At 38.6% G+C, this 24,971-nt stretch overlaps 1 protein-coding gene across 3 annotated transcripts in view; it reads left to right on the top strand.

Moving 5' to 3' along the window:
* The first annotated feature begins 1,150 nt into the window (after nucleotides 1–1,150).
* Nucleotides 1,151–24,971, top strand: part of larp4ab (La ribonucleoprotein 4Ab) — a 28,368-nt gene continuing 4,547 nt past the window's right edge. The window contains exons 1-16 of one of the 3 annotated variants that reach the window (XM_067460037.1): nucleotides 1,151–1,416; nucleotides 8,436–8,577; nucleotides 9,461–9,574; nucleotides 9,666–9,756; nucleotides 13,206–13,342; nucleotides 13,429–13,532; nucleotides 13,974–14,084; nucleotides 15,942–15,995; nucleotides 18,304–18,504; nucleotides 19,335–19,438; nucleotides 19,882–19,923; nucleotides 23,388–23,579; nucleotides 23,937–23,985; nucleotides 24,066–24,242; nucleotides 24,343–24,467; nucleotides 24,694–24,871. In XM_067460037.1, coding sequence (XP_067316138.1) covers nucleotides 1,312–1,416; nucleotides 8,436–8,577; nucleotides 9,461–9,574; nucleotides 9,666–9,756; nucleotides 13,206–13,342; nucleotides 13,429–13,532; nucleotides 13,974–14,084; nucleotides 15,942–15,995; nucleotides 18,304–18,504; nucleotides 19,335–19,438; nucleotides 19,882–19,923; nucleotides 23,388–23,579; nucleotides 23,937–23,985; nucleotides 24,066–24,242; nucleotides 24,343–24,467; nucleotides 24,694–24,871 — 1,926 coding nt within the window. In that variant the 5' untranslated portion in view covers nucleotides 1,151–1,311. Of the gene's footprint in view, nucleotides 1,417–6,342; nucleotides 6,583–8,435; nucleotides 8,578–9,460; nucleotides 9,575–9,665; nucleotides 9,757–13,205; nucleotides 13,343–13,428; nucleotides 13,533–13,973; nucleotides 14,085–15,941; nucleotides 15,996–18,303; nucleotides 18,505–19,334; nucleotides 19,439–19,881; nucleotides 19,924–23,387; nucleotides 23,580–23,936; nucleotides 23,986–24,065; nucleotides 24,243–24,342; nucleotides 24,468–24,693; nucleotides 24,872–24,971 lie in introns of those variants that run through there. The other 2 variants (XM_067460039.1, XM_067460038.1) reach the window with 2 other exon arrangements.

Below are 24,971 nucleotides of genomic sequence, written 5' to 3'. Positions count from 1 at the left end.
ATATTGGATATATATATAGTGAATAATAATAATTATTATTATTATTATTATTGGTAAAAGGATGCTGAGGTTAGAGCTGCCAGGCAGGAGGTCAAGAAGAAGACCAAAGAGGAGGTTTATGGATGTAGTGAAGGAGGACATGAAGGTAGTCGGTCTGAGAGAAGAGGATACAGAGGATAGGAACAGATGGAGGCAGGTGATTCGCTGTGGCGACCCCTGAAGGGGGTCAATGTGTTACTACCATGAAAAGTAAATGGACAATTAATGACAACATGGTCCCATTACATTGAAGCTTTACAAATTAAAACTCGTTAACATATAACTTTTAACTCTTACTTGTAAAACAATGACAAACAATATAAAATGAATCTGTTTGATGGATGGACTGCATGGACTGCATTTATATAGCGCTTTTATCCAAAGCGCTTTACATTTTTGCCTCACATTCACCCATTCATACACCGACGGCGATGTCAGCCATGTAAGGCGCCATCCAGCTCGTCGGGAGCAGCTGGGGTTCGGTGTCTTGCTCATGGACACTTCGACACTTGGTCAGGTGGAACCGGGGATTGAACCACCTACCTTCTGGTTTGTAGACAACCTACATGAACCACTGAGCCACTGTTACTAACCATGATATGCAAATTATATAACGTACATATACATAAAATTATATGGAAAAATACAAATACATTAATTAACAGTAGCCCACTGCATGGATGTACAGTTAAAATAGGTGAGTCTGATGTTTAAAAGTTTGAAACATTAGCTCCTTTTGTCATGGAAAACAGAGAAAGTCATGATATACAAGCTTTTTTCAGTTAATCACTAAGAAAGACTTAAAATAGCCTACAACATCTTTAAAGACTTATTCAGGGAAGTACAGCAGGAAATGGTTGAGTATTATTTTAGGTATATATCTGTATTTAGTGCCTGCAGTGTCAATGTATAGTCTTTACACATCAGCTTGTATATATAAATGGTAAAAAAAGACATAATTTCAAGACGTTGACGTCACGTCAGGTCGTCACATGGGTCACCCGCTCCATCAGACAAGACGGTCGGATAGACGTTCGGTTAGACGTTCGATCGGTAGGTCGGTCGGTCGGATGTTTAATTTTGGCCCGGAGTACGCGCCATACCTTTTCCCTCTTCGTTTAGTTTCTGAAACGGTTAGACAAACCGACCCTAACTAGCTAGAGCAAGTGGCAAGTGCTTGTTGCATTCAGCCGGTGAGAGGAGGTGAGGAGTGGCGGATCGGGCGAGGAGGCGTACGAGAGCGGCCGGCCGGTGCAGAGCTAAAGGCGGCCGATGACTTCGGAGAGTAGCAGCCAGGCGCAACAGAAGGAGGAGGTCGAGCCGGGATCAGTCGCCCGAGATCAAGAGGAGAAAACCGGCGAGTACCACGGCGGCATGGTAAGCTCAGGCCTGTGGTGCTGAATCTGTACAACCCACTTAACCCTCCCCCTAAACTCAACGTTACTGTGTGGCAACTTTTCGTTTAGAATGTAACGTTAGCACTTCCATATTTAGAACAAACGTGTTTACACCACGTTTATCGAACTGTTTAAGCACCCGTGTCTACTTGCAATTTTCTGACAAACAACCTGTGTCCTTGCGCGCTACCCGGATTGTCAGTTCGTTAGCTTTTATGGATCGATCGATTACATTGTTAAGCTTAATAACTGCTTAGTTGAGTATTAGCTACGTCTGGCTAGCCGACTTTAAGTCGGACGACATTACTAGGCAACGTGAACTAAATATATTGACTCCAAGGCTTCGTCTGCGCATAAATGACACAGCACGTGTTTGTATCCTGGTCAGCGGAGCGCGCTACTGTAATTGAGCAATGTTTTCATGACTCTAGGACGCGTGACACAAGCTAAGGTTTATACGTTTTCTATTACAAGCGGGTTAAGGTCGTTTGGAAATTAAAATGCCTCACGATCACCTGACAGCTTGTTTTAGGTTACAATTAACTACTTTTCGAGATATCTTTCCAGTTTTAGAATAATTCAATTCTAGAGTAATAATACTGGGTGCAGTTGTTAAAAACAATTATTCTGAATAATTTAAATGTATTTAAATTATTGAAAAAAAATGACTTTTTCCATTTATTTAAAAAAAATCAAACATGCTACTAATGCACTTTACACATGGTTTACTTTCTAACTGTGACACTATTGTGGTTACTTACAGGTACATTACACATTTATCAGGCACATGTTGCTTGTTAAAGATTTGCCCAGATTTTTGTTCCATGCCTGTTTTTTTTTTTTGCCTGTTGAATGTTAGAGGCTTTAAGTGCATGTCATTGCAATGTTTTAACATGTTGAGGAAGGTAAACTTTATAGGTGTCAAATGATACTTTTTAATGTTTTCATTTTTCTTTAGTGTGTAATTTATCTGTTTGTACGTATACGATTTGCAAAGTTTCTCTCACAAAGGGATTTATTCTAACAGAGAATACTGATCCAGACCTGTTTAAAACGCATGGAAGCCAGATTAATTACTTCCTCAAACGTCTACGTCACATTGTGAAAAATTTGCTTAAACCCCATCGAAGGCATACACAAAGAGAGAAGACGAGACTTGAGTGAATTGTAGCGTTGTTGTCATGTTGCGAAGACACTTTATGTAATTGGATGCGAAAACATGTATTTACAGCAGTGCAACCTAAAATCTTGCTTGTGCACAATTTAACAGAGACTAAGCACTACAAAATGTTCTGCTCAAGTCGTGCTTGCAAAGTTGGTTATGATAAATCTGCTTGATCCTCCGCACTTTCAGAATCTGACTTGTGCTTCAACTGATATTAAAAAACCTACTACATTATTAACTGTGTTTTTACATTTGCTTAAAGCCTTGGAAGCTGAAGCTTGCAATTATGGTAAGGGGCGTTATATTTTTAGTTTGGCCAATCACATCTCGTGGGTCGGCTGGCCAATCAGAGCTCACTATACTTCTCGGAAGGAAGGGCTTTGTAGAAATCACTGCGTTTCACACAGACTATGAATTTAGGAGCTACAATAATGCACATTTATACATGTGGTTTTGAACATTTAAGCATGTTAACCTCATCTTTTATCCCAAATTAAACAAAATAATGAACACCAGGGATGCCATTCAATGTTAATAGCATGGTGCTGAATGATTACCATATTCATGTACCATGGTATTAGTATAGTACCTTAAAGTTGGGGTAAGCGATATTTGGAAAACGCTGTTTGAAAATTGGTCGCACTGACACAAACAGGCACAACATCAAACATGTAGCCAATCAGCATTAAGAGGTGTATGATGGTGGAGGAGAGAGAACAAGCCAGATGGAGATTTGAAGAAAGACTGTTGAAAGAGAAAAGCATAAGAACATCACTGGAAAATAAAGGGCTATGATCATTCAGGAGCTTTAGGACCCACGTTAATATTAGAAAAGCTTTCCAGCACTGGAGAGAGCTGTGGTAAACCTGAAAGGTTTCTTTAATTCTGCTTCATTTTTGATCGTTAGTTTGTCATACAGTCTGACATTAATGACAACTTAGATCTTACAGTGTGACATGGCTTACAAAAGGGATCATGTTCGTACAGTCTGACAATAAACAATATTATATTCTATTATAAATCGCACAGTGTGTACCCGGCTTAATACTGGTTTTGAATGTCATATTGTTTGTCTGGAACTGCTGTGCTTTTGGCAACTAACAACGGACTCTTGCTTGTATTTACCATAGACTGTAAAAAATATGGATATAGTGTCCGTGACGACACCCATAGGATTCCGATAAGCCGCTCTGAAGCGTAAAGTAGAGACGAGCTGGCCGTTGTCATCTTGGCAAAGCAAAGCGTCATCACGGGTTACGCCCGGATAACAGAAAATGGGCAAAGCGGCAGGATGTGGGTGGAGCTTAGGTGACGCAATGACTATAGATGACGGATAAATGGCTATCCACCTGTCACTCAAAGTAACCACGCCCCTAATTATGCAGAACTTTAAGGCATTATATAATGTAAATTAATGAGTTATAACCAAGCCTGCAGTCTCCCTCTCATTTACTGAAGCTTTCGCGCCTCGATCGCCCCCCGGTGACCGGTCCCAGTATAGCCGCCCCTCTGTGATTTCTAATGGACGCGAGGCAAACTAAATAATAAAATTACACTTCAAATTTTTTTCCCCAAAGTTAGTTTATGTCACTGAAGGCAGTTATCATCATGATGATTTCATTTCAGGTGTTCGTTTTAAAAATAAGTTTAGTTTGAGTTAGTTATTTGATGCTATAAAAACGGGGGGTGTGACGTCATGATTGACAGCTAAGACTGACGGCTTCTTTGAGTGAAGTTGTCACTGAGGCACTAACAGACTTTTTTCGAAATTTTTGTGAGCAGATTAGAGCTTTAGCTTTAATTTCTACATTTCCATAACTGTTTATTTCACACCTACATAATTAATTGTTCTGCATCTGCGAGAGTGTGGGTGGGCTTTGATATCGCAACTGTACTTCCTGCTCTACTTCCTTCGCTCTACTGCGCAACTCCGGTCCCGAAATCGCTACTGCGCAAACTCAGTCCCAAGATGTCCGCGCCGTGCAAGGCCGCTTGAAAGCTTCAAATGTGGCAAGCGGAAACGGATGATGTCGAGTCGTCCATATTTTTTTACGGTCTATGGTTATAACACAGTTATAGTTGTCACAGTTGTCATGAAGGGCAAAATTACCCGTATAGACCAAAACCACTATTTGTACCAGGCTGTAAACATGTTTTTTTTTCTGCTGTAAAGTTGAGAACGCAGGAGGTCGCCGCTTGGTATTTACGCTTGTGTACTGTATGTTTATTTTTTGTTTCGTCCTTGTCGTTCGTTCATCCTCTTTATTTTTATTGAAGCATTATTTAGTTGTGCTTCTGCTACGATAAATGTGTGTAATGGAGGTCAGCTAGTAAGAGTTGTGCAGGCTGATGCTTCTGGAGAATGCAGTGTTTACTGTTTAGCGTCCTTGTTAGTGCGCTCGCCTCGCATGCCATCGATTGTGGTTCGAGGCCAACTCGGAGCAGAGTGGTTAGGATGGGAGGGTAAGCTTTGGAGGCGGAACAATGAAGAGAGGGATGTGTTTGTTTGGGTTGGTTTCAAATATCAACAATGTTCAGAAAATATCACTTACCCCACCTTTTAAAGAATATCATTGTACTAGTACGGTACCGGCTTGACAGATGTGGACCTGACACCAAAATTAAGCTCACATACAGTTTCTGAATCTAGATTTGCAGAGTCTCTCTCTCTCTTGTAAAATGATGTCAGTCTAATTTGGGAGAATCCTTTTAAAGCAGTGGTTAATGCTAGTATTCAAGAATACACCCATTTCACAGACTGTGATGACGCATTTTAACGGTCATGAATACGTAAATCCTGCAATGTTTTTTGTATTTTCATATTTTTAAACGCATGTACATTTATAACACTAATACTTTTTATTATATTACTTTTGCATAAAATTGCAAAAATAGTTATTGCTGCTTTGAAGGCGTTTCTAATACAGTGTCTGGGAATGACTGAAATTAACATCATCTCTCTTCAGACTGCTCTTATCAATCTCACTCGATTTCCCCCCTCTTTTTGAAAGTTGTGAAATTACTATTGTGGTTTTTCTTTTGCTATTTGAGCAAGTGGAGACACAAAAATATATATTTAATGTATTCTCTCCACTTCTGAAAAACCTTGAAATGGGGAAAGGGTCTATAATAGGCATATTTCATTGTGTAATTAATATTGGTTTGGTCAAAATGGTATGGTACTTGATTTAATTTGGTGTCTGACTAACCACATAAAAACAAATTGTATTATAGTTCTGGAAGACTTTTTAGTGCGGATTTCAACTTTTTTTAAGTCTTGGGTTTGTGTATTATTGTTTGTCAGATTTTTGTTACAGTGGGTAAATACAGTGATATCCAACCAGGTTGTCCTGAATTGGGCGTTTCTAGTACTGTTCGATGCCTCGTGACATTACGATATTAGACACTGTGTCATACACACACTTCAGGCTTAAAAGCCTTTGTATTGCTTCCAAATGTAACGTTAGTGTTATTTGTAAAGTATGCCTACTCATATTTTAACTACATTCATTCATTTATCAAGCCTTTACAGCATTTGTCTCAGCTGTCGCCACGTGCTCAGCAGTGATCTTGGTGGCAGAGGTTACAGTTCCGGTAACGTGAACATAAATTTGACAGACGTAAGCCCTGTCCAATCATAGAGAGACTCCGTATGACGTATTTCAGCACGCACCAATCCTGTAACGGTGGGTGGAAGATTTTCAAAATGTGCTGCCGCATGTGATCACAAAGGAGGCGAAGGAAAGACCAGCGCACGGCCAATCAGACTCGTCTGGCGCTGTGTCGATGCTTACGCTGAGCAAAGGGGATTGATGCAGATAGTGGCCGCGAAACTCTTTGGCAGTGAACTTGCACTTTTGTTTCATACGGGAATAAGTGGAACCCGTTTCTGCCTTGTTGTGAGCTAGATTAATTCGCCTACAAGGTATCTAGCGAGTGATAACGTTGTCGGGGGAGAAGACCATGCTGTTGTTTGTGGAGGTGAGTTAACGAGGTCATTTTGGCGACTGCGAAGGTTCTTCACAGCCGCGGATGGCGCCTGCCATGAGTACAACAAGAGGACATTATTGTGGTTTTGTAGAGCTGCTAAAGCTATTATTTGTTTTTTGGTTTAAAAGTGAGTAGTTAGCGATAAGCATGATTAGTTGAGCTGCTATGTAATACCTTGTTTATGTGGACGCGAACCGACAGTCGATTGTGAAAGATCCACGTGCGCGCAACAAATGCTAGCTATTTAGCCAGCCTCTTTTATTCGCGTGAGATGCGTCACTTTCATTGGTGAAATTCACAACTAAAGTAACGACCGCCTCAGATACTGAAGGCATCACGAATTCCATTAGCTTTTAATTGAACCTCTCGTTCAAAAATAACTTTAGCCCATTCAAATCCAATAAAGCGCCAGTCAGGTTAACCAGGCTGCGTTTCAGATGCAGGTTTGTAGCTCTTTGCCCTGAACTCTCGCTCTGGTTTATCGGAGTGGCTAATCAGATTAAATGGGTGAAAGGCCGACTATTTAAAACCTCCTACCTGTGTGCATTGAGTATTGCGTCGGGTAAGTAATGGATCTTGTGAGTGAGGTTTAGTAGTAACGTTAGCGTATAAAGTTTAAAGAAGTTGTGCATATTTCGGGTTGTGTGTTAATAGTCTGGGCCCTTGTCTATCCTGTGGTGTTTGTGTGCTCTTCAGATGTCCTTCACCAAGGTTGTGGCTATAAAGCAGTTTCATTTGAGATGGCAGATGTTATATTTGATGATGTTCCAATTGAGACCTACAGCAAGGTTGAAGCAGTGTTGTAATTTGTTCCTCCGCGTGTCATGTGAAACTTTGATAGCGTCGTACATGTTAACCTTAAAAGATCCAAGCCCTGCCATTTTATAGATTTTTCTTTTCTTCCCACTGGAAGTGATATTAACTCATTATCATTAATCCTATTTTGGATGGATGTTTCGAAAAACTTAGCAAACTTGCAATGCTGTGATTTCAGGAATGCAAAAGTTAACTGTTATGATGAAGTATGCGAATTAATTCTTGAAACCTTCAAAGGCCGTTATGAGGCTTTCGATGGGTTTGTGTCAGATCATACCTCTTACACCCTTTACATTATCAAGATCTGACTGGGATATTTCTACGTCTCACTGGCCAACTGTAAAGTACACATGACTGCTTATTTAAAGGCCTACAGGGAAGTTGCTTTGACCTTTGAATTCAAAGCTTCCAACTAAACAAGAATGCTGAGAATGGTGCATGTTCACTTGACACTGCTAGGATTCATTAAGCTCAAAAAGCATTTCAGATTTTATCTATGATTACTGAATGGGCAACATTATCACCATTATGCAAAATGTATAGATTATTGCTCTTTGTAGCCCACTATTGCATGTTTTTTTGCCCGTAGAAAATGTCTACATTGTTATTTAACTTAACAGGTTGGGTATTGAGAAATACAGTCAGGTACTTTACAATTGTAATGCTGTCCTGAATGCCTTAAATATTGTTTGGAAATTGAAGTATTACAGTATTTTTTCCCTGTTTTTGTATTCACCCTCCCACTTTGAAACAGGATGGTTAACTATTTGCCTTATAGACTGATGTCTTAATTACATGCTGACAGTTTATTCAACAGTTACTTCACATTACGTTTGTTCTGCCACAATGGATATCTGTCAGTTTCAGACTACTATAATGGGTAGTTAAATGACTAGTCTCAATTTGTTAACGTTTACTAAAGCTACAGTTGGAAAATGGGACTGATTTCTCTGGGTTTTATTCTACTGTGATCTTATTTGTTTTTTTGGGAACCTTAACAAATTTTTTTTTTAACCTTTGTGTTCAAGGTGACCACCAAGGGGGCCGGTCTGAATCCCAATGCTAAAGTGTGGCAGGAAGTGTCTGCACCAACCACTCAGGCTCCAGAGGCAGCCTCAGAGACGTGCCATTGGCCACAACCCGAAACGGTCTCCACTGAGGAGTCAGAGGGTACATAATATTGATTGGCAGCTTTTTAGTGCTGTAAATGTGTAAAAAAATAAAGTTTCTCAGATTGTTTACCTGGGGCCTATTGCACAAAACTAGGATAAGGGATTAAGCTGGTATCCCATATTGGTGGTCCTGGCTTCAATTTATCTGCTAATATAGTTATCGTTCTTGGTGTGAGTGTGCCTTCAGGGTACGTTTACACAACAGCAGTGTACTAAATTTTGCATACAGATGACAAGATCACCAATGTCCTGGCTTAATCCCTTATCATAGTTTTGTGCAATAGGCCCCTAGAAATGAAAATGGTCAATGTTAACACTCATACAACTCCATATTCTTTATTTTATATATGAAACAAAATAGTTTTTCTTCACACCTGATTAAGTAAATATAAATGTAACATTTTTGTTTGCTGTTGTTAGTTGATGACATGCAGGTAAATTAATAAAATAATTGATATTTTGTAGGTTTTATTGATTTGGGTTTATTTATTTTGTCTTTTTATCAACTCATGAACAACCTGAAGTTCCTCACAACCTCCCTAGGAGTTTAAGATTTCTAAAATAAAGCCCTTTTAGAACATGTTAAAGTTTTCCTAAAACCCAGTGATGATCAGTATCGCGCTTGGAAGGACTCAGAACCATTCTCACTGTAGAGATCTTTAACCCTAGTTTCTCCTCTCACTTCCTCCTTCCATTCATTCTGTTCTCATTTCTTTCTCTTATTCTCAAACTAAATTTCTTGCTCATTCTTGCAGTTGATTGGTTCTGCCCTAATGACCGTGAGATTATGAGATCTGAGGGTTGCGTGGCCTATTGTTCTTGTATGGTAACTGATCAGTAAGCTTCCAAACTCATTTATTACTGTCATTCCTCCACTGAAGGTTTCAAGGAGTATGTTGTTGGCTATGGTGACTCTGAGTCAGCCCCTCCTATGGAGAACAGCATTTTGAATGGCATGGAGTCAGCAGAACTGGCTTACCCACTCTATGAACCAGGTCTGCCACACACACCTACTTTCACATTTTAATTCCGTCAGTTATGCTTAATGGCTGATTGTCAATGGGGACTGTATGTTTTGTCGCTCAGTGGAGGGCGAGGCCATCGAGGAGCAGCCTCTGCTGTCTGAAGAGAGTCTGAAGGAGTCCTTGAAGAAGCAGCTAGAATTTTGCTTCTCAAGGTAACGCCCACGCTACGCCCAGACATGCTTACACTTAACAGATTTTTGTTTTGCATGAGACCTTCAGGGATGAATGGAAATTCGTAATCACCTGAACAATAAACCAATGCTTATTTACTCTTGCTTGAAACAATTCTCATTCAGAAATGAAATGCAGTGTTGTAATGGATCTGTGAATTTTAGAACTGATTTCATAGATATATTCAGCAGTATTGTAATTGTTGATAGTTTAAGTACACACAGTTGTAATCTCTTCATAATTTAATTCAATATGAAAAGAATAGCTCACCCAAATATAAAAAGGATCATCTTTTAATCACACTGATGCCATTCCAATGCAGTATGGCCAGTAGATCCCAAAAGTCTTTTTTTTTTTTTTTTTCGACCACATGACTGATTGGGAAGTTTGTATAGGTCACTATTAGGGATGAGTCACGATTTTCGAATATTCGATTAGTTGATTTAACTATAGAATATCGAATAGGCTGTGCGATTGTCGTCTAAAAAAAATCCAGGTTTGCTGCGCTGATGCGGTGGTGACGTGTTAATGTAACCAGCGGGTGGCGCGCGCTGTCAAATCCGCACATAAAAGCTGTCAATCAATTTTCACACAACAAAAAAATAATACATCATCATGCACACTACGTGGAGTCACGATGTCGAATAAGAGTTCTGTGTGGAATTCTTATAATAAAATTAATGAAAAAGAAGTGCAGTGCAAACTCTGCCATGCGATGCTTGCTTATCATAGGTCAACCACTACAATGCACAGTCATCTGAGAGCAAAATACCCAACAGGTCCATCCACAGGTCAGCAGCAATCAGTGGCTAGTTTTATGATCCGATCAACCAAGTCGGATGCTAGACGGGCAGAGCAAACAACGGCCCTCATCACGAAGATGATCGCTAAAGATATGCTTCCGATCAGCTTTGTAGAAGGAGAGGGTTTTAGAAGTCTGATGGAGTTTGTAGAACCCGAGTTTACTGTCCCGTCTAGAAAGACGATCACTGTCAGACTGGAGAAACTTTTTGATGACCATGGGAGCTGCACAGTCAGTTAGGGATAGTTGAAAAAATGGCCCTGACAACAGATTCATGGACAGCGCGTTTATCCACATTACAGTGAATTAATTGTTAACTATACCATAATGAATTAAACAGTCACCATTGGTCTCTCTCCCTCTCTTTCTTCATATATGTAGCCTTTAAACCGTTTTAAATTAATAGCGAATAAAAGCGATAACGTTCCAGTGGACAGATATCTATCATTGATTTTTTTTTCTTTTTTTTTTTCTTTTTTTCCGAAACATGCAAACATATCACCATTTATACAACAACAAGCTAGAAAGTCGACAAAGCAATTTCGGTCAGAATTACTGTAGCCTAATCGGTAACAAGCATTGAGAAAAATGTAAAATGCTTATTCCTCGCTTAATTTTTTATAGGTTGCACGTGAGGTTATTATAGCCGAACCAGACTCCAGACGCTTTCTACAGCCTGGTTGCACTTGAGGGGAAAAAAGCCTTCTTCCACTTAAGAGTTGTATAGCCTATTTTTAAGCACTTTTTATTTTAATATAGGCCATCTCTTTACATAAATATTATTGTCTACTTTAAAAAACTGATCTCGTTATTTTTCCAACCCAACTAATGATCCATCTGCGCTTTCTATATTGCGCATGAGGGAAAAAGGTTCCTTCCACTTGAGAATAGTTGTGCACTTTTAAACACTTTTTATTTTACTATATCTCTTTACATAAATATTTTTTATCCTTAAACTGTAATTTCGTTATTTTACTAACCCAACTAATTAGCCTACTCAGTGCTTTAGGTTGCACGTGTGAGAAAAAGCTTTCTTCCATTAAGAGTAGTGTACTTTTAAGCACTTTTTAATTTAATATATTTCTTTACATAAATATTATTTTCTATTAAAAAATATATATAATTTCGTTATTTTTTTAACCCAATTAATGACTCCGCGCTTTCTATAGGCTATCGTTGCACGTGAGGGAAAAAAGCTTCCTTCCACTTAAGAGTTTAGGCCTATGCACTTTATATGTCGCTTTACATAATTTTTTTAACTAAGTTTTTTTTAACTATAATTTAGTTATTTTTCTGACCAAACTAATACTCACCCGTGCTTCCAATAGGTTGACGCACTTTTCTCGGAGATAGGGCCTATTCATTTTTGATTTTGCCTATTTTTATTAACGGTCGTTCGTGTAGCCTAGCTAGTTCATGACCACTTTACAATATTTCATCAACATAGTTTATTTTGAAGCCTATTCTATTCTGTTTGTTCTGTGTACAAAATAAAATATTTTTTAAGTTAAATGCAGAGTAGGCTATAGCACTATTCGCACGGGATTAGTATTATCTAGGGACCTCTGAAATTAGGCTAATTCCCCACATCTGAGTTTTGCGTAATAAATAAAAAACGAAATTATGTTTATTTATTACTATAAAATAATCAAAACGAAATCGATGCCTGTTTAATGATTTCATACAGCTATATCTATAACGAAGTCTTGACATCATATCCGGGTAATAAGTCAGTAAATTCGAGTAAAATCACAGGCTTATCCCGTGCGAATGCGCGCCACGCAAAACTCAGATGTGGGGGAGTAATTTCTAAATCACAGAGGTCCCTAGATAATACTTATCCCGTGCGAATAGTGTTTAAGACGTATAAAAAAAGACGAGAAGATCAATATTTGTGTAGCCTGCCTGACACGGTATTTTCACAGATCTCATCTCTCATCATTTAGCCTATTTAAAATGGCATAAATGCATCAGTTATATTCTCAATTTAATTTACAGAGCCATCCCTACAAAGTTTTTAGGTTAACTATAGAAGAGACTATATAGAATTAGTGTGTGTCGCACTCGCAAGAACGGGCGTGGCATCAGGATGATTGCGTGATGTTGGTCAGCCTTCACGGCACAACCCGACTGTAGCCTACACGATGAACTTGAGTGCACATTAAATGAAAGGCATTTAGGAGATTATACACACATTTTCCCCCGGTCTTTATTTGTTTGTGCTGACCACGCCACTATCAGAGACCCGGCATTTAATTGACCAAAGGCTTCTATGCCAGTTTGCGTGCATGCGGGGGAGGGGTGCGATTTTCGAATAATATTCGAATAATTCCCAGCGATCATCGAATATTATTTTTGCTTGAAATGCACATCCCTAGTCACTATTTACTGATTCGTATGTTCAAATTTAGACCTTAAACGAACACATCCAGTGGTGTGATAATGGGTTCCAATCAATGGAATATATAAATCATGCAATGGGAGCTTGAAGTTAGCAAAGCACATGTTAAAAAAAAATCTAACTGTTTACGCTTAATCCGTTAAATCAATTAAAACGCTTACGTATTGAGTGCTATAAATATCACTGCAAGTGTTCAACATCTGTATTTGTTTTTGTTTTTTCTACAGGGAGAATCTCTCCAAAGACCTTTACCTGATATCTCAGATGGACAGTGATCAGTTTGTCCCTATTTGGACAATTGCGAGCATGGAGGGGGTCAAACTGCTGACTACTGATATGGACCTGATACTTGAGGTGCTACGAGGTATAAAAAAAAAAGGAAGCCTGGCCACAGTTCTGAAATTTGTTGGTTATTCCTTGCATTTAACTGTGTTTTTCTGTCCTTCTCAGCCTCTCCCATGGTGCAGGTGGATGAGAAGGGTGAGAAGGTACGACCAAACCACAAGCGATGCATCATCATTCTCAGAGAGGTCCCTGAGACCACACCTGTCGAGGTGAGGCTATGCTGTATGTTCATCTCTTGTGGCCGTATTTGATAGCGGTTATTAATGTGGTTACCCCGATGATGATCAGTATCGCGCTTGGAAGGAACCAGAACCATTGTTGCTGTTGAGATTTAATTTTGTACCTCTCTCCAACTCCTTTATCCATCCTCTCTCTCTCTCTCTCTCTCTCTCTCTCTCTCTCTCTCTCTCTCTCTCTCTCTCTCTCTCTCTCTCTCTCTCTCTCTCTCTCTCTCTCTCTCTCTCTCTCTCTCTCTCTCTCTCTCTCTCTCTCTCTCTCTCTCTCTCTCTCTCTCTCTCTCACCCAGTACAGTGGATTTTGCCCTAATGACCGTGAGATTATGAGATCTGAGGGATATTTGGCCTTCTGTTTCTCAGTAATATTCACTCATTCTTTTAATTTGCTGACTGATACTTTTGTCTCTCTGTCAGGAGGTGGAGGCACTTTTTAAAAGTGAGAAATGTCCGCAGGTCATCAGCGTGGAGTTTGCACACAATAACAACTGGTATATCACATTCCAGTCTGACACTGATGCTCAACAGGTATATTGACAAACACATTTACAAATTGCCTTGCTCGCAGAATAAATGTCTAAATAATTGGTAAAGTCATACTCTCATATGTTAGGGTTAATTCAAGATCTCTGCTACCAAATTGAGTTTAATTGTAATCATGTTGCAAGTATTTTTTTTTCATGAATGGCTGTGATGCCTTTTTTGTCAAGTCAACTTAATTGGCATTGTTAAAAGCACTATATAGTTTCAATGCAGCTTCAGTGTTAACAGGAATTTTTTTTACCATTTGATTTGGCTGTACAGTCGTTCTGGAGAAAACGGTGATGTCATTAGCTCATTTCAATTATCATATAGTGACAATGTGGGCAGATCAGTAATTTAGTTAATAGTTAATTTAGTTTACTAAATGGGAAAAAATCAGTTATTAAAAGGCCATTTAAAAGGCTTCACTGAAGTTATCCTTTTTTGACACATTTGCTGATATGATAAACAATATGGACTAGGGGTGTAACGGATCACAGTTGATCCGTGATCCATACCGATCACGTCCCACGAATTGGCACACACGTTTTTATTTATTTTTTTACTTGTGGATTAATCTTAATTGTTTAGTGATCGCAGAGTAAAATACTCTTTAAGTAATTTTGTTCCTTTAAACTCTGCCGAGTTTCAGTGAAACTACAACAGGATGTGTTCACGTGAACAGAGCATGTTAATCAGCAATGGCTAGCGGAGGAGCAGAAGAACTTGAAAAGCCTCCCGCATCATTCAAATCGCATTTATGAGAGCATTTTGGCTTCCCCATAAAATATAATAATGATGGAGGAAGGGTGGACAACTGTAACAGTATGTAGGCAATGTGGCACGAGAAAGCAGTATAAAAGTGGTAATACAGGAGAATGGCTACATATCTGAAACGACACCTGCTGATGCCCATTTTACACATACTCCGTTTGCAGTGCGTCTTTTTTTTCCATGCACATGTTAATGGATTACAGCTTTCACACTGCTTGTGGTTTCGGTCCGTCAGTGCGTTCCAGGAGCGGTGTGTAGGCTATACAGCAGGTCAGCAATCGTTTTCCAACCGAGTTCTGGACGCGCTGAACTAAAGTGATCGGGCATTGTCCGCATTAAAACATGCATCGATACTAGATTTTTGCAATTCCACCACAGATGCATATAATGTAAAGTCTACTCCGTTTCAAAATGTGTTATTTAAACATAGCTGTTCACAAGCTGTTTCTAAAGTAGGTACTAGGCTATATAAATATAAAATAATTAATTTAATAAAACATTGTTTAAATGTAGTGCGTTTAAACATGATATCTACACAAATGTGTAGATTGGCCTACAAAGAGAATTGCTATGCTGACAAGCCATGTTCAGTAACAACGTTTGGATTTTAAATAAAAAACTGAATACATGTTGCGTGAAACCGGCATGAGAGGTCCACTCTCTCCCCTGAATGTAGCCAGACAACTGAGAATGTTGACATCCTAATCTTTTGGGGAAAAAATGTCATAAGCTTAGGCCCATTGTCTTGTCTCAGGTTTTCATGTTACACTTTAACAACTGAATAAAATTTGACTTATTCAGCTAGTTATTTTATTTTTTAAAACCATAGGCTATAGGTTATTTTTGTTAACACCAAAGGTTCTTTGTTAACCTATAAACGAAATAACTTTTGGTGTTAACATAACCTTGTAATAAATGGAAAGCAAATAAAAATGGTTTCCTCTCCCTTTTTTTCTGATCCGATCTGTGACTCACGGTGAGTTTTGTGATCCGTTACACCACTAATATGGACTTTTGCTCTGCTGTCGCATGGAAGGTTTTGCATTTTGTTTGGTGATTTAATCTTTTTCTGAACACATTGTTTCACAGGCTTACAGATACTTGCGTGAAGAAGTCAAAACCTTTCAGGGCAAACCAATTATGGTGAGTGTACATTTGAATGGTCATGTTTGTTGTAAGCATGCGTGCCTGGCTGACACTTCAAACACAACCAGTGTCACTTGTGAACAGATGTGTGACTGTGCGCTCAGTTTCAGTTCTACAAGTATGGCTGCATTGTTCTCAAGGATGCTGTGATAATCAGTAGGACTCTTAGAAGTATCCAAATTTGACCCTTGTTTTGTCAACCAATCAGTGATTTTAGGTGTCCTATCATTATGTAATAGGTCTGTGCAATATGGACAGAATAATCATGTTCCGATTTTTGTGTTGTTGCCATTTTGGGCTATTGTTTTTGCTTTTTCAAATATACCAGTGCACAAGAAGTACATAACATGTCACAATTAAATAACATGGTATTAACAGCTTGATAATCACAACTGTAATTAACTGACTTTAAATAAATTATGGTTAACTAAACTGAGAAAAAAAAAATTCCAGATATTTTCTCAAATTTGCTTTGGCATTAGTGCCCATATAAAAGCTAATTATTCAAGGATGTAGTTTTGGTACAGTCTATGGTTTGAACATTAGCTTATTAGTATTAGCTGCCACATAAAAATGAGGTCTGTTTCACAAACAAAAACCTAAGAAAGAACCCTCTGTCTGTAGGTGGCGCTTGTAGAACGAGAAATAGAGCCGTTTCCCTAGTAACCTCAAGAAAACAAAGCAGTGCTGAGCTTATGAATATGTGTATGTATACATATCTGCAGTTACATGAAGGGAAGAGAAAATTACATCAACTCTTTTCTCAAGGCAGTCATTTCCCAGAGATGCATTATATCAATTAAAGTAGAATGATTTATACTAGACTAATTTCCCTCAGCCATTGCTTGTAAAGGTTATAAAACCTCTGTTCTTAAAGAAACCTGCACTGCATGCTATCTGCGTGAGACTGTTGCTTACTTTGTACTTCAATAAGTCAAACTAACTTTACTTAACGTTTTTTTCTTTACTATAGCACAATAGGAACAGCTCGGGCAAATCTCATCCACCTTTCAGAGTATGCTATGTTGATTCGCTGGCCACTAATAAACTGGGCTTCAGCCATGTTGAGCTGATGATCTGTCTTTTTAGTTCATAAAGGAACTTGGCACTTATATGCATCATGCGTTCTGAGCTTTTATAATTCATTAATAGCCTAATTCACTCACCTCCATATTTGTTACGCTGTGTAACCATGCACACAATAACATTGTAGTATTCGGAATTAAAATAGAAATAAATAAAATCACAGTCTTATGCAGTTTAGAAATCACATTTGCTCAAATCGCGCTTGTTTTGCGAATAAATTGCACATCCCTATTATTTCACCAGTAGGAAAGACCCCTGTAGACAGTCTATGGGATTATGTAATCCACAGCCATGATTTTAATCCTGTTCAAAATCTGTTTACATTTGTACAACACAGACATTTTATCTTGTGCAGTCCACATTTTTAAAGGGCTTGTTTACCCCAAAATAAAAATGACCCCATGATTTACTCAAACTCAAGTCATCCTAGGTGTATATGACATTCTTCTTTCTGATGAACACAATCAGAGATGTATTAACAGGGTGGGAAATTAACTTTTTTGCCATTTTGGATGTCCAATTTTACCAGCCACTTTTTTACAGAATTCAAATTTAAAAGAAAGTGCACTAGCATAGTATGGGGTGAATTTGGGACATTGGGACATTTTTCCCCAGTCATTTCAATGGCAGAAACGGTCAGAATCATGAAAGTTACTCGACAAAGGTGCATTATTGTTACTAGCAACATCATTCTTTGACAAAAGCTGTCCAATCCGTTACAATGATTTTTTTAAGTAGTAATCAGTAAAAATGTTTTCCAATTCACCCACCACTGTGGCTGGTATACACAGCAAAGTCACCCGCCACTTTGAAAAAGTACCCGCCATTGGCTGGTGGCGGGTGCTAATTTCCCACCCTGTATTAAAAATGTCCTGGCTCTTCCAAGCCGTATAATGGCAGTGACTGTTGCTCTGTTTTTGAAGTCCATAGAAGTGCATCTATAGCCATTATAACTGTTCCACACGGCTCAGGGCATTAATAAAGGCCTTTTAAAGTGATGCGTTGGTGTAAGGAAAATATCCATTTTTAAAACTATAGAGTAACATTTCTAACTTTTGGTGGACCAGTTTTTGTATTCAACTTGCAGAAAAAGTTTAACGCCTCTTGCAGTTCAAAATGATTACGATGTGTAATTAAAAAAATAGTTGTTTGCAAAATACATGATAATATTTTTGCACATTTTAATACAGGTCTGTCTTTTGTATGTTTGTCATGGTAGGCTCGCATCAAGGCCATTAACACGTTCTTTGCAAAGAACGGTTATGGGGCTGTTGACTCTGGTGTGTACTCCACTCCATCACAGTACTCGTCTCCAGTTTACCTGCAGCAGGTGTACCAGCCTCCACAGCAGTACCCTCTCTACAGCCTTCTTCCACAGACGTGGACCCCCTCACCCACCCCTTATTTTGAAACGCCACTGGTGAGAACTTAAATAATATATATGCTTGAAATATTGTGAAGTGTTTTACAGATGAATGAAAGGATTTTTTCACCCCAAAATTAAATGAAAAATATGGAAATAAGTGACCAACATTCTTCAAAACTTTCTTTTCCCCCATTTAATATAGTAGTTGCTCACATAATTGATTGATTTTGCCGTTGTGATGTTCAGAAACACAAATATAGCTGTATATGAAAGATGATCAGAACAGATTTGGTTGTTTTGACCCAGTGATGATCAACTAAGCGCATAGAGGGAAGCAGGGAGTGATAGAAGTTTTGTGGAGGGGTTCTCTCTCTCTCTCTCTCTCTCACTCTCACTCTCACTCTCACTCTCACTCTCTCTCACTCTCTCACTCCCCACCCCAAGTCTGTCACTTCTGTCCCAGTGAGCGTAAAGATTATGAGATCTGAGGGTCACTTATAGAATGACAACTAAATTACTTTTCTATGGCCAAGCATTGTAGCAAGTGTCATTTTGCCATTTGAATGCAACTCATCCAATAAGCTGCCTTTTTTTGTTTGTTAAATTTGTATTGTAGTCACGGAGGCTGAATGTATAAGCCGATGTAGTCTCAGTGGGTTTCTGAGTTTGTTAATCAGGTTTGTGATTGCAAGGGAGTTACTGGAGTGCAGAATGAGGAGTCAGTCAGGACAGGTGACTGCTTTCTAAGTTACCATACCAACAGTTGTTTGGTTCATTTAGCATATTGCGTTAATGTAAAGAGGTGCTTTGGGCATGCTATGTAAATTGAAGATAATTTGTAGCTTGAGAATGTGTGGGTTAATCTTGGCTGTTTCATCTTCCAGGCTCCATTTCCCAATAGCACATTTGTTAATGGCTTTGGCACAGCAGGAAGCTACAAAACTGGCTCGTCTCCAATCAACCTTACACGGAACTACAACCGCAACCGGTAAGATCCCGAAATCTGCTTGTTGTTTTAAGAACCTCTTTCTTAGCCTATCCCTTTCCCTCTTTGCCAGAAACATAATAGGTTGTTTCTTCTATCTTGGGAACTTTATATCCCAGGGGTATGTTTTTAATCAAATGTTTTTTAATAAAAACCAAATTGTTTTTATCAAGCTCACATTAAAACCATCTTGTAGACTACCTTGCCTTGCTACTTTTAAAATATTATAAATGTATTCACTTAGCAGATATACTTGATATTTGTGGGAAATATTTATCCACAACTTGCAATTATCCCTCATGTATTGTGCGTTTCTAATTAAATTGGCTGTAGTTTTTGTTCAAGTGTGAAAATTGATGTTGATTCCCTTGTCATGCAGAAAGTGAGGCAAAGCTCTGTGTTTGAGGCACTGGAGTCAGACTGTCTTTGTTACTTTTACTTTCTAGACTTCCACTTTATTCCAGAAAGAATGTAATCAATGCCTTCAGGTAAATTTGCTCTGCTTTTACTGATGTGTTTCTTCATCTTTAAGGGTTAGTTCACCCAAAAATTTAATTTGTGATTTTTATAATGTTTCCTGATGTGTACTTGTATTTGGTAAAATTATGGCAATCAAAAAATGCCATAATTTAGTAATAAAGGCCTTTTTTTCCTATACTGATATTAGCCCTCTGGCTTGAATGCCCTGTTTCAAGGTGTCGTGTCTGCTTTGAGACTTCAGTGAAAACACCCACTGTTGTGATTGGCTGACATCTTTGAGTATAGAATATGTGGCGGTTGGGGACACATTATGGGAACCGAATCGTAGGGCTGTGCAATTAATTGTATTTCGATTTTGGCTCCCAACAATCACCAAAATAGTATAATCGAGAAAAAAACGATTATTTTGCCATGTTCTGTTTTGCAAGAAAACTCTTATTTTGCGTTGCTTTCTGATTGAAATGCGCACGCGCACATCCACCCCTCCTGAAGCCAGAAACACACTCAGGTCGTGACTTGTGTGCATATCATCCGCTGGAATTTAAAAACTCGGCGCGAGTAAAGATTGCAGAAGGAGGGCAGTTACAGCAGCGTTTGGTGAGCAAAAAAGGCAAAACCAATTCTGTTGTCTGGCAACAGTTTGGCTGTGAGGACTCGGACGACAATCAGAAACATGCTTACGTGCAAGATTTGCTACATAGTGGCTGCAACGCCCCTTGAACACCCCGAATTTGTTTAACCACTTAAACATTAAACATAGTGACCTTTGACAATCTAATAAAGAAACAAAAACATCAATCCACAACCTTCGTAACCCAGGCATCCATAACAGACACACTCTACAACACAACTCCCTATCCATTGAAATCGGAAAGACACAAAAAAATAACTGATTTCGTTCCAAAGTTTCTTCTGCTTATCAAGCCTGCATTTATTTGATATATACAGTAGTGTTTATTGATGTTACAAGAGATTTTTAATTTTAAAATATTTGCTTTTTTACTTTTTATTTATCCTACTTTTCAAGTATTCTATCTGCTGGTATAAGCAGCCCTACCAGCATTGTTTACTTGAGTCATTTTTATTTTGTCTTACATATTAGTTAAATGATTTGCTGTTAATTCTGGGGGCTGATGGTGAGCCAGCCTTTAATATTCTGGTCGAGTTACTAGCTGGAATTTGTTGAATATATTTTGCCAAAATGTTGCTTACTTGTTTTCAAGAGATTGTGGAAGGTTTTTATTTTTACTTTAACTTTATTATTGATCTTAATACTTCAAAAAGTACAACAAATGTTACAATTTCAATTAAAGAATTGTTGAAAGGTGTCTTTTTAATAAATGCAACACATTCCCAAAGTCATGTGAAATAATCGTGTTACATAATCGTGATTTCAATATTGACCAAAATAATCGTGATTATGATTTTTTTCCCCATAATCGAGCAGCCCTACCGAATCGTGGGTTTTGTAAACCGTGCCACTCCTAATATGCACCTAAAACACAATCATCCGTTTCAGTTTTCATCCTTTTTATTTATTGTTTTTGGTATTTATTCAAGTGCTTTTTTGTAAACAGTCCATAGCTTTTATTGTTTTTGGTTATTTTGTTAATTTATTGTGGATATTTAAAATGTTTTCTGTTTTCAGTGTTAAATAGTTTTTAGAAATAGAATTGTATTGATCTTTGAAACGGTGTACCTACATTATGCCATTATCATTATTTTAGATGAAAATGGTCTCAGAATGACTATATAATATGGTTTATCTCAATAATTTCTAGGCCAATTTATTTTCCTAGATGCAAATAAATTTATGCAATAAACAAGATACGGACTTTATTCAACAATTTATTCTAGCCTGTTGGACTCTTGCGCTGTTGACGCAGTGTAAAAAGTGCAGCGCGTTCGAGTTCTACGGCAGAACGGCTTCTGGGCATGCGACGTGGTGCTCATGTGAACAGCGTCAGCCAATGGTAAGCTGGTATTCTGGAAAGAGTCTGACACAGGCCGGAAGAAATTGTTGAACAAAGTTGTTGTTTTAGTTTTTTGACCACAAATTATTTGCGTCGCTTCATAAAATTTATTAAGGTTGAGCCACTGGAGTCACATGTCTTAACTAACTTCCTGGGCCTTGAAAGTGTTAATTATATTGCTGTCTATGGAGAGGTGAGAGAGCTTTTGATTTTGTCCATTTGTGTTTCGAAAATGAACGAAAGTCTTACGGTTTTGGAATGATATGAGGGTAATTAATGACATTTTCTTTTTTTTTAGGTGAACTATCCCTTTAAATCAGTCTAATGCACGTTTATTTTACTGCTACTCAACCATGAGTAAGAGCTCAATAGTGAAAGAGCATCATGACTCTGCATCTTGATGCACGTTAGCTTTCACAGTGAATGAATAGCAGTACATTGTCACCAGATCTGTCATGTAACCCTGTCCTTGCATGCATCTGTTGCTCTGTGTGTATGAGAATTTCCTGATGGTGTCTTGAAGTACATGCATTATAAATAAAATCCGTGTAGGTGTTTTATAAGGACAGTTAGCCAATGGCCTATATAGTGCCAATATATTCTTGATACAATTTAATTGCAAATTAGATGTATTATTGGCTGAAATGTAGTAAACAATATTTGGCAACTTTATATTTAACTACTCCATGCTTGTTGGGTACAATGCACTTACTGTGTTCATGTTGTTTTGCAAAACATCTTTCCTGCTTAGGTGGGATGTGTGTAAGGTTAGGGACGGGTTTAGTGGCATGGCTAGGTTTAAAAGTGGGTTAAGGTGTAGGGATGAAATGAATCATAGTTCTGTGGTTCATATGGACCAGGTTCGGCACACGTGATTCATAAACTAATTATAAAGTTGTCTTCCCAATTTACATAACCATTTTTTACACCAATCCAGTGCAAGAAACAAAAGATAACTATTCGGTACCCACACACTCATAGAGGTATTTCAGAGACACTCAAACCCTGAACTTGTGCTTGAAAAGACACATACACACACTGTCTGACTCCTGCTGTGAATCTACAGGTTGTACTGTATGGGGCAGAGCAGACATTTTCAGTTTGTAATTGTAGTGTCTCTTTTCCAGCTGAACTAAATGGGTTTTATTTCTATTTAAAAAATAAAATTAAAAACACTAAATGATAGTGGGGATGGTGCTGTGGTGTGCCAAACTGGTGCGTATATAATTGACTACTGCAGCATTCCTGCTACAAAATAAATGAAATTGGTGTCACTTCAGGAATTTCTCAGCAAAAGACTTTTATTTTTGCCACTACATCTCTAATGCAGAACATCTCCATTTGTGATGCTTATTTTACACTATCAGAGAGACCACCCTTAAAGCCCAGCTGGAAAAACTATTTGTTCTACAGATGTTTACTCAGCTTGGCTCTGGCTTTTGAGCCTCGGTTTAGTTACATGCTATCACTTCTGAGAAATGGCTGATTTTTCTGTGCAGGAACCATGTAAAGCCACAGCCTCGTGCTGATGTGTGTCAGCTGACCGAGACTTCATCCGGTACCTGTAGTCCACAGCCTCCATGCACCCCCACTTCAGACACCACTGCCTCCACCCTCACCCCGCTCTCTGAGCCACCAGTTTCCCCCAGAGAGAACCACCAGTCTGAATTTGGCATCAACAGCCGGGCCAGGTCAGTACACACAAATGATATAGGTAAAAGAAAAATGCTGCTACATGTCTTATCCAAGTAATGTAACTGTTGCTTATTAGCAGCAGATTTGGTTTTGACCCAGTGATGATCAACTAAGCGCATAGAGGGAAGTAGGGAGTGATGCTGACTTAAGGAGTTCTTTATTTTCTCTCTGATCTCCTTCTCTTCTCCTTTCATTTCTTCCTTTATCTCTTGTCTCTCTCCTTAGTCTCTGTCACTCCTATCCCAGTGAGCGGTAAGATTATGAGATCTGAGGGTCATCTGTTAAGTGCATTCTCTGAATAGTGACAGGTTTGATGATAGGAGTTTATGTAATGACTTGTGTGGTGTGTCCAGGAGAGGAAGCTATCGCAGCATGAGGAGGAGAAGAGAAGATGAAAGAACGGTAAGTCCTAAAATTTTGTTGCATGGTTCTCTAAAATGTTTTTTTTTGTCTCTCGTTTCATTCAATTTCATTTTACACAGAGGCAGAATCCTGAATCAGAGGTGAAAGCTCCGCCTCCAAAGTTTGACCTTGCAACCACCAACTTCCCGCCTTTGCCAGGAGGTGTGCCAAACTATCTGCCAGGTGTGACCATTCAAACAGAGTCAGTGTTGGAGAATCGCATGGCAGATGTAGTTAAGGGCATCAGCAGAGACAAGGTAATAAGAACTACTTCCTGTGTGTTCTCAATAACATTTGTTTTGCTTTTTCACAGAGAACCTCATATCACTCAAATTGCAATTTTTCTGTGTGCTTTAGCCTGAAACAAATAAGCAAGATGTTAGTCAAGATCCCAGAACATGTCATGTGGAAGCCCAGTCGACCGGATTCTCCGCTCCAGCGCCAAAGCTTCCCGCCACAAAACAGGACACACCTACTACTAGGTACACACATGCATCTACATTAGGATTCTATGCTCAGAAGTACTGAACACATTAAGCATCAAAAGTACTAATTAACCATTACGTTTACAGCATTTATCTATCTAGGTTTTGAACCTAGAACATTTAAAATGATATGAAGAAGTTATTAATAAATAAATATTACTATTAAGTTTGTTTGAATAGAAGCAGGTTGTCTAAAACTGGAACTCCACATTTCTCTGTACAGTGCGTCACATCAAGTGAAGAAACCAGAAAAAGAGGTTCTGACTTCTGACACGCCTCCAGAGCCTGCATCAGTAACCACACACCACGACCAGCCCATTTCTGCCCCCAAACCTTTGTGCAGCCAATCAACTTTAAGCCCTGCATCTGCTCCACCTCTCTCATCAAGTACAACTATACAGGTACATGGCTTCATGTGATAAATTATGAACGCTCCTGGTGTTTATTCATATATGAAAGTGAAAACCAATTTTGTTAACCTTTTTAAGTTTATTTTTTGAC

This window comes from Pseudorasbora parva, chromosome 12 (genome assembly GCF_024679245.1).
Source record: "Pseudorasbora parva isolate DD20220531a chromosome 12, ASM2467924v1, whole genome shotgun sequence".
Classification (NCBI taxonomy): Eukaryota; Metazoa; Chordata; class Actinopteri; order Cypriniformes; family Gobionidae; genus Pseudorasbora; species Pseudorasbora parva.
Note: the sequence above shows the minus strand (reverse complement) of the source record. Positions and strands in the feature narration are given on the sequence as shown.